The sequence below is a fragment of the Glycine soja genome, chromosome 20 (assembly GCF_004193775.1).
Source record: "Glycine soja cultivar W05 chromosome 20, ASM419377v2, whole genome shotgun sequence".
In the NCBI taxonomy this organism is placed as follows: domain Eukaryota; kingdom Viridiplantae; phylum Streptophyta; class Magnoliopsida; order Fabales; family Fabaceae; genus Glycine; species Glycine soja.
The window spans coordinates 4,265,025-4,278,682 of record NC_041021.1 but is presented as its reverse complement, the minus strand read 5'-3'; the positions used below and the strand labels follow the sequence as shown (position 1 = coordinate 4,278,682).

At 30.1% G+C, this 13,658-nt stretch overlaps 1 protein-coding gene across 1 annotated transcript; it reads right to left on the bottom strand.

Moving 5' to 3' along the window:
* Positions 1 to 4,028: 4,028 nt before the first annotated feature.
* Positions 4,029 to 8,454, bottom strand: LOC114401792 (light-inducible protein CPRF2-like). Its single transcript, XM_028364380.1, has 5 exons — positions 8,318 to 8,454; positions 5,843 to 5,918; positions 5,609 to 5,734; positions 4,859 to 4,960; positions 4,029 to 4,043 (listed from the first exon to the last, which is right to left on the bottom strand). The coding sequence occupies exons 1-5, from the start codon at positions 8,452 to 8,454 to the stop codon at positions 4,029 to 4,031; spliced, it is 456 nt and encodes a 151-aa protein (XP_028220181.1).
* Positions 8,455 to 13,658: the final 5,204 nt, after the last annotated feature.

Here is a 13,658-nt window from a genome sequence, read left to right as displayed (position 1 = left end):
GTCAAATTATAATTATCAAAATTGGGATAACTAATGACAGTTACCAATACAAGAGATTATGGTCCCCATTTGTAGAGAGAAGTGACGTACAATTTTGATTCCTTTTTCTCTTTATCTTCATGAGAAGAGAAAATTCAGAGAAGAAAATAAAGGTATCTACATTTGGAAGATGATAAAACCAATCTTGATCCTCATCAACCTTTCATCACGCCATTATGACTAATCCATGTACGCTTCCGCATTTAGTTTTCATCATGATTTTGAGTATGGGAACAAAATGAGGCTTTATTCATCTTTATGCAGTAATTTCTCTCTACATGGATAGAAAGCATGTGGTTAGGATTGATGATTGTCTGTTAGAATCAAATTAGATTGCTTGATTGAATCCCTACACTTGATTGTAAATATCTCCTTGCAGAAACTGAGTTGCATGAAGCAACTGCATGCTTGGTTGATGTGATCTTGTTGCGTCTCCAAAGACTTAGAACCATCATGAGTGTGTGCCATCATGAGAAGACTCAAGCTTTTTAGGGAGAAAGTTACTTAGCAGGAAGAAAGGGCAAGTTTATATTTCTTATAAATTGCATTTGCTATATCTATTTTTGAACATATTAATATATTATCGATTTTAGACATGTTGAAAGAATGAATGGAAATTGTTAAGATATGATGATATATATGATAGAGATTAAAGAGATATGATATGATGACATAGCCTACCTTTATGAAAGTAAGAAACTTTTTATCTTTTATTATCTCCTAGGATTATATTATATGTATAAGATTTAGATTAGATTTTTATGATAGAGAATTTCTATCTTGCTCCCCGTTAATTTGGGAGTATTGATACAGTTGATTTTTTAACCAATATGAATCTTTAATTTAATGATAATTTGAAAAAGAAACTTTAATTTTTTTTTAAAATTGTTAACAAAAGATTAATTTAAAGCAACTAAAAAAAACAAGGGTATGCCAATTAGCATAATAACAAGCAAAACCACATGACAACAAATCAAGAAAGTGATAAGAAAATTCACAAATTTAAAATTTTGAATATGCAAAAATTATATATGATTCTCTTTTATATACTTTTTGTTATCCTTTAGTGCTTTGTCAATTTTAACATTTTAATTAAGTGAGAAATATAAAACAAATTAAGAATTAAACTCTCAATATAAAATAACTTAAGAGAATCATATAAAATACCTAAAATTCTTAAAATACAAAGTCTTAAAAGAATAAAGATATGAATGAAATTCAAAATTTTAAAATTGTGGATTTAAGATTCTTATCGAAATTTACCTCTTAAAATTAAAATTTTAGGATATTACACATTAGCTACCAATGCGTTATAAGCAACACGTTATAAGAAATGGATCTCCCATCAATGTATATTGATTGCTCCTCAGCCATGTACTTTCCATTAACCTTCCTAGGGCTGTTCACTAGGACCTTTGAGAGAATTTTGTACATGCAAGAAATTATAGAGGGAAATAAGATGCAAGTACTTCATGGTCTTAGGCTGTTCAGTTATAGGAGAGAAAAAAAGAATAATTTTTAAATTTCAAGAACTAATCAAAGAAAATTTGAATTTTAGGAAAAAAAACATAACCCAAAATTGATGGACTAAAATAGTAATTAAGTTATTTTTAATATAAAAATGGTTTTTTATATTGTGTTTGGTTTAGAGGATAAAATAGAGAAAATTAAATCATAAGAGAAAATTTTAAATTAAAATAAGGATAAATATCTATTTTTGTCTTTGAATTTATCAGATGCTGACAGTTAAGTTCCTCAAAGATGAATAATTAAATTGTCCCCGAATTTACAAAAAAGTGCAACAAATTAGTTATATCATTAGTTTTCTCTGTTAATTCAAACTGTTGTGCCTACGTGACATTTCTGGTTATGAAGTGACAACAAATGGTTGCCACATGTCATCCACATGATCACCATGTGTCATCTATGTGACTGTCACATGGTGGCATTTTAGTCAACTCTCTTGTTGCTCAAAATCCTCTACCAGTCAGAACCCTCGGTAGGTAGTCCTTTTCGAGACTTCGACAATTTGCTTTGACTACTTTCAAGAGAAATGACTATCCCCACAAACCAATACAAGACTTTTCAACATATTTTATCCTCATCACAAAATTTTGAGAAAACTTCCCAGAAGGTCACTCAACCCATAACTAATTCAAGCCAAACACATTTAACTGTATAGTTCTTAAGTAATAGACTACTGAAAAATAGATGCATCTTATTGACATAAGAAATATATATATTTTCTTTAAGTCATGCTCAATTGTACAATCTTATAGCTGCACAACCTCTGGATCTTTCTCATTCTAGTGTGATTCATCTAAGATGTCACAAAAGTAACATAACAAGGTTAAAGTCCTTCTTCTCTATTGTGTTATCTAAATCACCCTTTATTATATATATATATATATATATATATATATATATATATATATCATTTTGTGGTGTGATAGAATTGAGGTAGAGACAAAAGCACCAATGTTGTTGGGATGTCTGTCCCTACCTTGTTAATTACCTTTGCACACCCTTTTGCTTAAGAAAAATCAAATAAGTTGTTCTCACTAGTAGATAAAAGGCTTTCATAGACGGTTATAACACCCTTTTCATGATAATTTTGAATCGTCTTTGAAATTATCGTTGTGAAAAATTAACACTTTTCATGACGATTTTTGAATCGACTTAGAATCTCATATTCTACATCGATTTTCATAAAAACTGTTTTGGAATGTATTTTTTTCTTTAAAAAACAAAATTGAAGATTTGAAGATGATTTTGCAAAAAAACCATTTTAAAAAGTGACTTTCTAAGACGGTTTTTTGAATAACCGTCTTAGAAAATTAGTTTCTAAGATGATTTTCTGAAAGAACCTTCTTAGAAAGTGATTTTTGTAGTAGTATAAATCACATTTAGACATATCCTATAACCTATTTTGTTTGAGAAAAAACACTCATACAAAATTAACTCTCTCAACAAAAGGTTTTTCCATACAAACTATTCAAAATTAATAATTTAATTATATTATAATTTGATAAAAATAAATTAACGATTTAAATATTTGTAACTAATTAAATTTATTTCTTAAAGAGTTTCTTATTCAATTGCTTTTTATTTTGTTATGATATCTTAAAATATAATGACAAATTATAAATTGGGCACTTTTTGTTTGTTATCATTTCGAAAATTTTAAATAAATTTAAAGTAGACCCTTATATAAAAAAATCAAGTTCACTTTCTTTTCTTTGTATACTCTCCATTAAAACTTTTAGCTCGCTTATTTCAAATTTTAAATTCAATATATTTTGTTGAATTATTTATTCGTATAGTTTTTATTATTTCAAATATGTCTTCAATTTAATATATATTTTTTTATATTCTACATTTCTACTTAAACAAACAATATATTTTATTATAATTTGAAATATACTTCATAACTTTTTAATTTATATTCTAAATTTAAAACATTGATACAATTCATAAGATGTTTTATAACTTATTGAAAGTAATATATTTTAAGAAATTTGAGATTTATATACTTTGATCAGACATAACAAGAAGGCTTTATAATTTATAGCTAATCAAATATAAAAGGTATACAAGAAAGATATATAGAAAATTAGAATTGTGCACATACCGAACTTTGCCATGTAGTTGCAAGGAATATTGGTTACCAACCTATACATTCAAAAATGAAAAAGAATTTTAATTCATAACTTATTAATAAAATTAAAAGATAAATATGTTTTTACATAGTAACAATTTCCCAAATCTAGAATGTCAAACTAATAAGTCAATTATAAGAGATGGGAAGAATTAATAGGAATAAAGTTTTCAAGGGAAAATATTTGTTATTTTTTTTATCTATAGAATATTTATTGAACTATTTAAAAAATGACATTTAAGGACGGTTTTCAACCATCGTTGTAGCCGGAGTCATGGAAAGTCAATACTTTTCACGATGATTTTCAAACTGTCTTAGAAAATATAATTTCTTAGATAGTTTTGTCCTGAAACCACGTTAGAAATTGTTATTTAAACAAAAAATGAAAAATGGATGTTTCTAAGACAATTTTTTGAAAAATCGTCTTAGAATGTATTTAAAAAAATAAAAAATTGAGATTTCTAAGACGGTTTTTGGAAAACCGTCTTAGATAGTAGACTTTCTAAGATGATTTTTCAGAGAATCATCTTAGAATGTCTTTTTATTTTAAAAAAAACTTTAAAAAAATTAAGGATTATAAGATAATTTTCCTAGAAACCATGTAGAATTTCTAAAATGGTTTTTCAGAGATCCATCTTAGAATGTATTTTTTAAAAAAATAATAAATTAAAATAATGAATTATTCTTTACACTCGTTAGTTTGGAAAATCGTTATAACCTTAACCAACAAGTTTTATAAGTTCATAACTTCTATTACTCAATGTGTAACATTTGGCATAAAGTCTTCAATTTCAAAAAATAAGACCAATCCTCTATCTTTTACTATTTAATTGTAGCATATGATATAAAGCCTACTGCAATTTCAAAAAAAAAAGTACATTGCTCCTTTTTTTAGAGGGAACACCAAAGTGAACCACCAAAGTAAAAAAGAATTAAGAGCTAACGAAATAAGCAGTGAAGATTTACAATATTTTGTTTGGCCTATATCACGAAGCATCTCTAGAACCATAAATAAATTAATTCAAAGAAGTAAATAAATTAGAATATGCATTGATTCTTGTGGTTTGTATTGTTTCTACCAAATGAAGTTGTTCAAACAACGTGAATGAGAAAGCACATTAAGCCATAGGCATATAAAAACACACTAAATAAATTACATACCACAACCTTGTCGTCCGAAGCGGCCAATGCTTCATCATCATTATGAAATGTCTCAATGATTACTTCACTAGAAATCTCTGTGCTTGCAGTTTTGACAGAATCCTGCAATGAGTAAGATTAATAATTTGACGATAAAAAAATTGTACTTAGCCAAATAAAAAATGTAGGGATCAGAAATACTATATTTTTTTTACAGTGACAATCAGTTTCAACTCAAATTTCTTCGTAAATCTATGCCAATCTCAGTATAAAGTGACAACAAACAACAAGAGCAACATTGAAATATATTATACAAATAGAGACTAAATTGAAAACCTCTTACAATTAAGAACCTTTTAAAAGAAAAATTATCTGTTTTTTCTTTAAGAAAATTGTAAAATCGAGTTCACTACTGCCATAAGTTATCAATCCCAAATAACAGTGCATAGTGACTAATTCCAAAAATGCTATAGTAGCTCGACCACTATTCTGAATTTTTTTTTACAATTTATATAATGTATATCCATATGAACTCTCAAAACTAATAATTGAGTGTTATTAGTTTTTTCTCGTAAATTAAAAAAACTAGATTCATTGTTATAAAGAGATTGGTTGGAACTAAGAGAGATTGATTGGAACTATAGATATGTGGTGGCCTAAGACTATCTAATAATTTCTCCAAACTTAGGGAACTACTTATGAAGAGCAAATAGGTCTTCTATATAATAGGTTTTACTTAAAGTATAGTATACACTAAAAGCAAGAATTTACCTTTACTCTTAATGTTTCAACATCAACTTTCAGTACTCTATTATCAATTGCAACATTATTGTATTTCGGGCTCACATCAATGAATCGCTTTAACAACGAAGAATTTTCACTTCGTAATTGGGAGACCTAAGATAGAATATTCGGTCATAAAATATACAATTCTTTGAGGGAATTAATATGGAATATGGAGACAGAAAAAGAAAATATGATAATCGAAAAAGAAAATATGCACACCTGTGTCCCCAGCTCAGTTAAATGAGTCTGCTTTCTCCTTCTTGAGCATCTGTCTGACTCCCTATTAGAAAGCATCCTAAAAAAAAATTTGTTAGGATTTAAATTAAACAAGGAAAAATTTGTACCAAACTGAACAAAATGAATGTCTTCTAATAAAGGAAAATATAGAAAGATTATGTTTAGGAAGAAACAATAAAATCCAGATTCATTTAGCTAGCTCAACCAATACAAAGATTATAATACTTGTGCAACCATTCTTTCATAATAGTAATGATGAAATTGCATTCGAGTTTGTGCATAATTTATGAAAATATTAGTGTAAGTCATGTGACACCCTCTACCCTCACAAATATAAATAAATAAATAAAAATAATATAAAATTTATTTAAAAGTTTTTAAACACATAATAATAAAAGGAAAGAAAACCATGCAAAATTATTTTTTTTAAAACACATTTAATTTTATTCAATTCAAAAGGATAAGAGGTTCACATCCACTTAGTGAAAACATAGTAGAAATTGTTCGAATAAAAAAAATAAAGTTATCCTGACTTAAAACAAGGCCGTCCATTCTGAATAAATAAAAAAAATAAAATAGAAAATAACACAATTATATCATTCACGTAGATTATAACATGCAAAGTAAAATCCTATGCCCCAATGTCACACTTATCAGAGCATATTCCTATAACAGACTAAGTCTCTCCATCTTTAGCATGAGACTCATAATATGAAAGCTCACCTGAAATAAAATGACAATCAGCCCAAACACAAACACACACCGAGAGTGAGTTATCACATTTGTATATAATAAAACATTAGAGCATGTGAAACATATAATACTTAAAACTGAATTTATATAAATAAAATCACTTCACAAAATCACACACATTATTCACACCCATTCAAGTTCACACACTCCAGAAAATAACGTCAAACCATAATTGTTAACTCAATGAAATTGAAACACAAGCGTTATGCAACAAATAAGCTAGACTCAAGCCTACATGTAATGTGATACCATTTTTCAGTGAAAAACCACACTGGGGCACTTAGGAGTACATAACAAGACACACCACACAATGGGTATATCAGGTTACTCTCACTAAGTAAAATCATAAGGTGACCAGTCAGGGTTACTTTGTTTTGCAAGAATGCTTCAACCACATGGGATCAACATAGACTTAAAGGAGCACTTCAAACCAAGTATCTTTACATCCAAGACCTAGACTCCGAAGAATTCGTTTGGACCTCATCTTCCTGATTCAGGTCCAACCCCTAAAAAATAATTTTTTTGCACGCAGGCTCTGTTCATGAATTATACAATACCCACGACCTCACACTTATATTTCAAACATATTTAACAAGTTGTGCTACATTTTAACCTTTCAGGATCCTAACTAGGAATCCCCACACTTTTCCTTTAACATTGCACATAAAATTTTCTCTAGATAAACAGTAGTCGGATTACTGTATAACTCACAACTCAGAAGACAAGTAATATCACTACAAATATTAATCACTTAGTCATTCACTACCATATCTCTCATGTCTACAATTTAACATTTCACAATTTAACTAATTACAAAATATATTTCACAATTAGATAAAAATGTATAATAACAATAACATAACACCTCTAACTTCAAGACTTATAAACAAATATATATAACATATTACTGTACAATTATATGTAATACCAAATAATATATATATATATATATATATATATATATATATATATATATATATATATATATAACAAACAAGAATATATACTTATATTGATTTATATGAAAAATATGTATATCTATGTTCTAAACATATTTCAACTTAGTCACCAACATCAAAACAATGCCTAATTACAATGTGAATACAACTTTAGTTAATTTCCTCAAATGATTTTAGTCAATTCAATTATCCAATAATTCTTGCACATATGAATTTCATGATGAGAAATCACTTAAGTGAATTAAAATATAAAGTTTGTGAAATAAGAGTGTCAATATATGTACGTGTATATAGTGCGGTGTAAAAAAATTTAAAAGAAAAATAAAAGAAAAAAAATAAAAATCAATAAGATTGAAAGGCCAACATATCTAATATAAACAAAATCACTACCAAAAAATTTTTATGCTAATTATAAATAATCCTAATCCCTAAGGTACACACCCAACACAGGAATACATCAATTTTACAACAAATTCGCATCGGAATACCAATTGGTTCATCAAACACACTCAATATGAAAACATAATTGAACTTCATAAAACATCCCAAAATAACCCAAAAGTTGATCCTCTAGGAATCCCTACACATGTTCATTCTAATCCCCAAGCGTGAGTAACTCATCCCTTACTTCGATGTAGTCGCTCAAGCATTCTTTGTTAACAATTGTGGCGTTTATGGTGCTCTATAGACCAGAAGAATTAATGTTTTCTATGCTAAACACAGTCAATTCTGAGACTATTGTTACCTCCTTACTCGTTTTGCATCAACAAGTGTCATGTTTTTAGTCTTATTAATCTCTCCCTCCACTTCCTCATCATCTGGTTGTTCTCCTGATGATCCACTTGTTGTTGGCCTTATTGCGACAATGGGTTTGTTTTGCATGGAAGGTGAGGAAGGAATCCCAATGTGTGCTCTGACATCTTTATTTTGTAATTTAGAGGGATCATTTCCAAAAGGGCCAGATCCTACGTAGAAAATAAAAATTAAGATGTAAATCTTATAGTTCAGTACGTGTTGACCATATTAGGACAAAAAAAAAAAAAACTAAAAGTCTACAACTTTCTAAATTAAACAAAATTTTACACAATTTTTTGATTCACCCTACTCATGCAACTTCTAATAGCCAAAATAACATACTAGTTCAAATCTTTTAAGGTAGCTTGCTATCCAACTTCAGAAGAATTAGATGCCTGTGATACACTGTCAGGGAAAGTGGCAGGGTTTTGAGATTTGACCAAAGATCCCTATTGACATGAGCAGAAGAAAACATTAGATACTAGTTTAATTTACAATGAGAAAGAGGTGATAGAAATGGGGAACTAGTAACTTAATATATAAACTAGGGAAAAGGTTTTAGATCATGCATAAATCCAACTTTGAAGAATAAGATTGAGAAACAAAAAAAGCCTTTTGAAATATATAAGGTAGGTGGAGTGCAGACATCACATAAATGAAATTACTTCAATATTTTCAGTGTATATGAAAAAAATGAAATTAATGCAACATTCAATTTGGAAAAAAAATGGGAAAGATTTCCATAAGAACCATAACTAGAAGGTTAATTAAAGAAGTTAAGCATCAAATTTAACTGTGTGCCATCAAAACCTCTTAACAGAATTGACATTAGATGCAATATGCCAGCTAGGCCTGAGCAAATGTTTGGTGCAATAAACAAGTTACTATAAGTAATACCTTTGGCCCTTACTAAAATTGACATCACAAAAACACCAACACCAACAACTACAACTTATTTTTATTTTTTTTCTGACTTAGTAGTTAACATATGTTAACTTACACAAAATCAATGTCAAGTTGCACCCGACAGATGCCAATGGTGCATCCAGGATTTTATAAGTGAAGTTTGGCCATTTTTAAATACTTTGACGAGTGAAATCCAATGAACTTTGATTAAAAAGATATTTATCTCAAAGGACTTGAATCTAAATGGACTCGTTGAGCATTTAGTCCATGAGTGAACATAATGACATGGTTTGATCTGTATAATTGATCCACTTGGTGGGGGGAAGGCTTTGATGGTTGTTAAAATTTATTACATTGTAATGGCTGAATAAATTTGATGGGAAATTGGAAGAAGAAAGAACAAACTAACCAAAGCAACATCAATAGGCATGCCAATATCATCATTGTGTTCAACCCACAATGCAGTGACAACCATCTTCCAATCATTTCTGACAGCAACACACACATGATCGTTCTACACACAACACATAGTTCTCCCTCCCTTCAAAATCAAGGCCAACAAATAAAGTTAAAGAAAGAGAAAATCAAAAGATTTCTTTGTGAAATATAATTCCCTTTCAAAACTCTAGTTTAGCAAAACCAAACTCATATAAGAAATTAAGAGAATCAAGGTGCACAAATTAAGAACAAAAGCAAGAAATTGAAGTTTGAACAGTAAATCGATCTCCTCTTCGATCTTCTTCCAACTTAAATCTGGAGATGGCTCATGACATTCTCACAGGTTGATCTTCCACTGCTTTCAGGAATCTGTCTCGGAGCCTTCGCGATTGGCATTGTTGTCGTCCTCCTCGTTGTCATTGTCTCCATCGTTGCCATAGTCGTGGTTGTTGTTGTTGGAGGAAAAGGCCTGGTGCGTGCTCCCGTTGCCACAGATTGTGGAAAGCATGTTGTGCGAGGCATGGTTGACATCAATGAGGGTGCAGTAGGGCTCTGACGAGATGCTGAAGGCCGACACAAGCTCTAACGGTATGACAATGACATGGTCCTCGTTGCTGTGGCCCATGCCATTATTGTAGGAAAAAGAGAAACAAAGAAATTTCAGTGTGTGTGAGAGAGAGATAGGCATAGGGATACAAATAGGGTTAAAACATTCGACCACGATTATATAATTAACCATCCTTGAATGCAACCTTCTAAGATAGTCTTTATAAAACCGTTGTCATCGAAGTTGATCATATTACAAAATTGCCATTGTACACACATTCTAAGACGGTTTTTAGGAACCATTATTGTTTTATTGTCGTAGAATGTAGTTTTTTTTAGTAGTGTTGGTCACCACCTATGCATGTATACCCCTACAACCTTTGGGACTGACCAATATAAATAATTCTCAGAAATGAAACAATGGAAATAATGGATTGTGAAGGATGTTTAGAAAATCATGCACATTTCTCAGTCTTCGTCATATAAAGAATTACAAAAAATTTTCAATATGCTACTTTCCCAAAAAGTAAATTATGAAAGAAAATTGCAATTTGATTCAAACTACAACACCTTTGCAAAGTAGGATGAAGACGTGTCATTGGATACAAAACATCACCAAACATTAATGGAAATGATGCTCCAATGGGGATCTCAACCAACAATTTTGAGAACAAATAGGGGCCTAAGGAATAGGAGCCTTTAGCATGTTCTTTATCTACAATTACCTGTTCCTTTGGAAACACACCAACAATCTTTGTGAGAGCTGCCATTGCTGTGTTTATTCGAGAAAATTAACCAGCTAAGTATATGCACATGTGTCTATACTCTATACATATATATCGTACCTCGCATATGCCATTTACTAGATATCTAAAGAAGAAACCAAAAGAACAGATATGATAAACAGGGAGAAAAGGTTCACTTCAATCATAATTAATATATATATATATATATATATATATATATATATATATATATATTAAATAATAGATACTTTAGTCATTTTGAAGAAACTTTATGCATATTGGCATGACAAGTTTGATCACATAATTTTCTCATCACTAAATACCAATTAATGTCACAGTTCAATGGCAATACAAAAGACAGAACTAAAAAGTTTCAAAAGAATACATGCATTGCAGAAAACAATTGCATACCTTAGTGTAGTTATGGACATGTCTCAGACTTTCTGGAATATTCCAATTCTTGAAGTGACTCAATGCTACCACAAGATGGTACAATTTTGGACCATGACCATGCCTCTAGCATATTAGCATCGACAATTTAATCATTACAAATAGGTTATGAATTAACAAATAAAAAAGATTGTTTTATATACATGGGCCTTAAGATGTTCATCCAAGGCACTCAATTCAGAAACCAACGCTTGCTCAATTCCATTGTTTGTATCCTTGCTCTTTAGAAAACTCACAAAAGACCCAAATAATATTTTCTAAGAAAAATTAGAACACAACAATGCATAAGTTAAGTACCCTTTTGCTTCTCAACACAGGATGCAATTTTAATCACCAAATATTCTATAGGAGGTTAAAAATTATGAAACAGCAAAAACTAATAAACAAATATTCTATAGCCAAAAGAGTACTTTGCAAATCTCCCCTAGGCTGCTGCTACAAGACTCATAAAACAGAACAGTCCAACTTTGAACTTATAAAATTTTCATAATTTTTAGTCAAGGACATATCTCTCTTCATTAGCTTGAGCCACTCCTACCTTACCTAAGCCAAAACAGTATTAATGCCAAAACAGGTCTGCATAAAATGTTCTGCAACCCGCTTGGTGGAAATATTCAGAAAATATTCTATATAAACCAAAAAATTATGAGACAGGTGAGATTAAAAAGGGGGATTCTAGAGCTAAAAATCCATCAAATATCAAAGCCTAATACTTTTGGACTTGCATATACAAGCTGATGCAAGACAACTCTTTTGCCGTCAAATTTCACAGCAAACAAGAACAAATTCCAATTCTCTGTTTTCTTAAAATTTGACCTCTCCACTTTTGACTTTGCACAAACACATTATAGTAAGCTTGTTAGACATTTGTAAGGGATTCAATCAATCAACCTAATTTGATTCTAACAGACAATCATAAATCCTAACCATATGCTTTCTATCCATGTAGAGAGAAATTATTGCATAAAGACGAATAATTCCCATACTCAAAATCATGATGAAAACTAAATGCAGAAGCGTACCTGGATTAGCCATAATGGAATGATGAAAGGTTGATGAGGATCAAGATTAGTTTTATGATCTTCCAAATGCAGAGAGCTTTATTTTCTTCTCTGAAATTTCTCTTCTGATGGGGATAAAGAGAAAAAGAATGCCAAAACCATATGTTCTATCACTTCTCTCTACAAATGGAACCATAACCTCTTGTATGGGTAACTTCCATCAGTTATCCCAAATTTGATAATTATAATTTGGCCCCTCATCAAATTATAATATCACTAATGGTATCTACACAATTCGCCTTTCATGACATATATGCCCTTAGCCATAATTTTATATTGATTAGACAACTTTAATATTTTGACTAATAAAATAATGGCCCTAACTCATTCAATTGTGTAATATATATCCTTACAATCCTTATGAATGTGTTAGACTTTATTAGCTCAAAATTTGCCATTACATGCCTTGAGCATATTCCAAAAATCTTGTCCATTGATTACATCCGCACATAGAACCAAAGCAGTTTTCATTGTATCAATCACAACTAAACCCATCAATGATCACTAATGTTGACAGAATCAAATGACTAGACTCATCATGAAATGTGTAGCATGAAAATTACGTGAAGGTGGCTTGTACTCGTCTATTTTCAACTGGTTCTACTTTACCTCAATGGGATCATTTAATAACCTTAATATACAAAGTGTGATAACTGAATAATAAAACATATATATATATATATATATATATATATATATATATATATATATAACCAAATATATTCAAAAGTCAATGTATACATACATAAAATCTAACATAGAACATAAAATACATAAAAGTGACTAACTCCCATTAAACCAAAGATTCCCCGAACTGTAAAACACCCATGTGAGTAACATGCTCATGAAAGACCTTGGGTGGAAGTCCCTTAGAAAGAGGATCTGCTATCATGGAGTTTTTCCCTAAGTGTTTTATGAAAATTTGTCCATTCTGTATCCTTTCCTTAACAACTAGGAACTTGATGTCAATATGCTTCGACTTGGTTGAGCTCCTATTGTTGTTATAATACAATACAGTTGATTTATTGTCACAATATAACTTAAGTGGTATTTTAATTCCTTCCACAATTTGCAGCCCTGTGACAAAATTTCTCAGCCATATTCCATGATTTGATGCCTCATAGCATGCCACAAATTCTTCCGC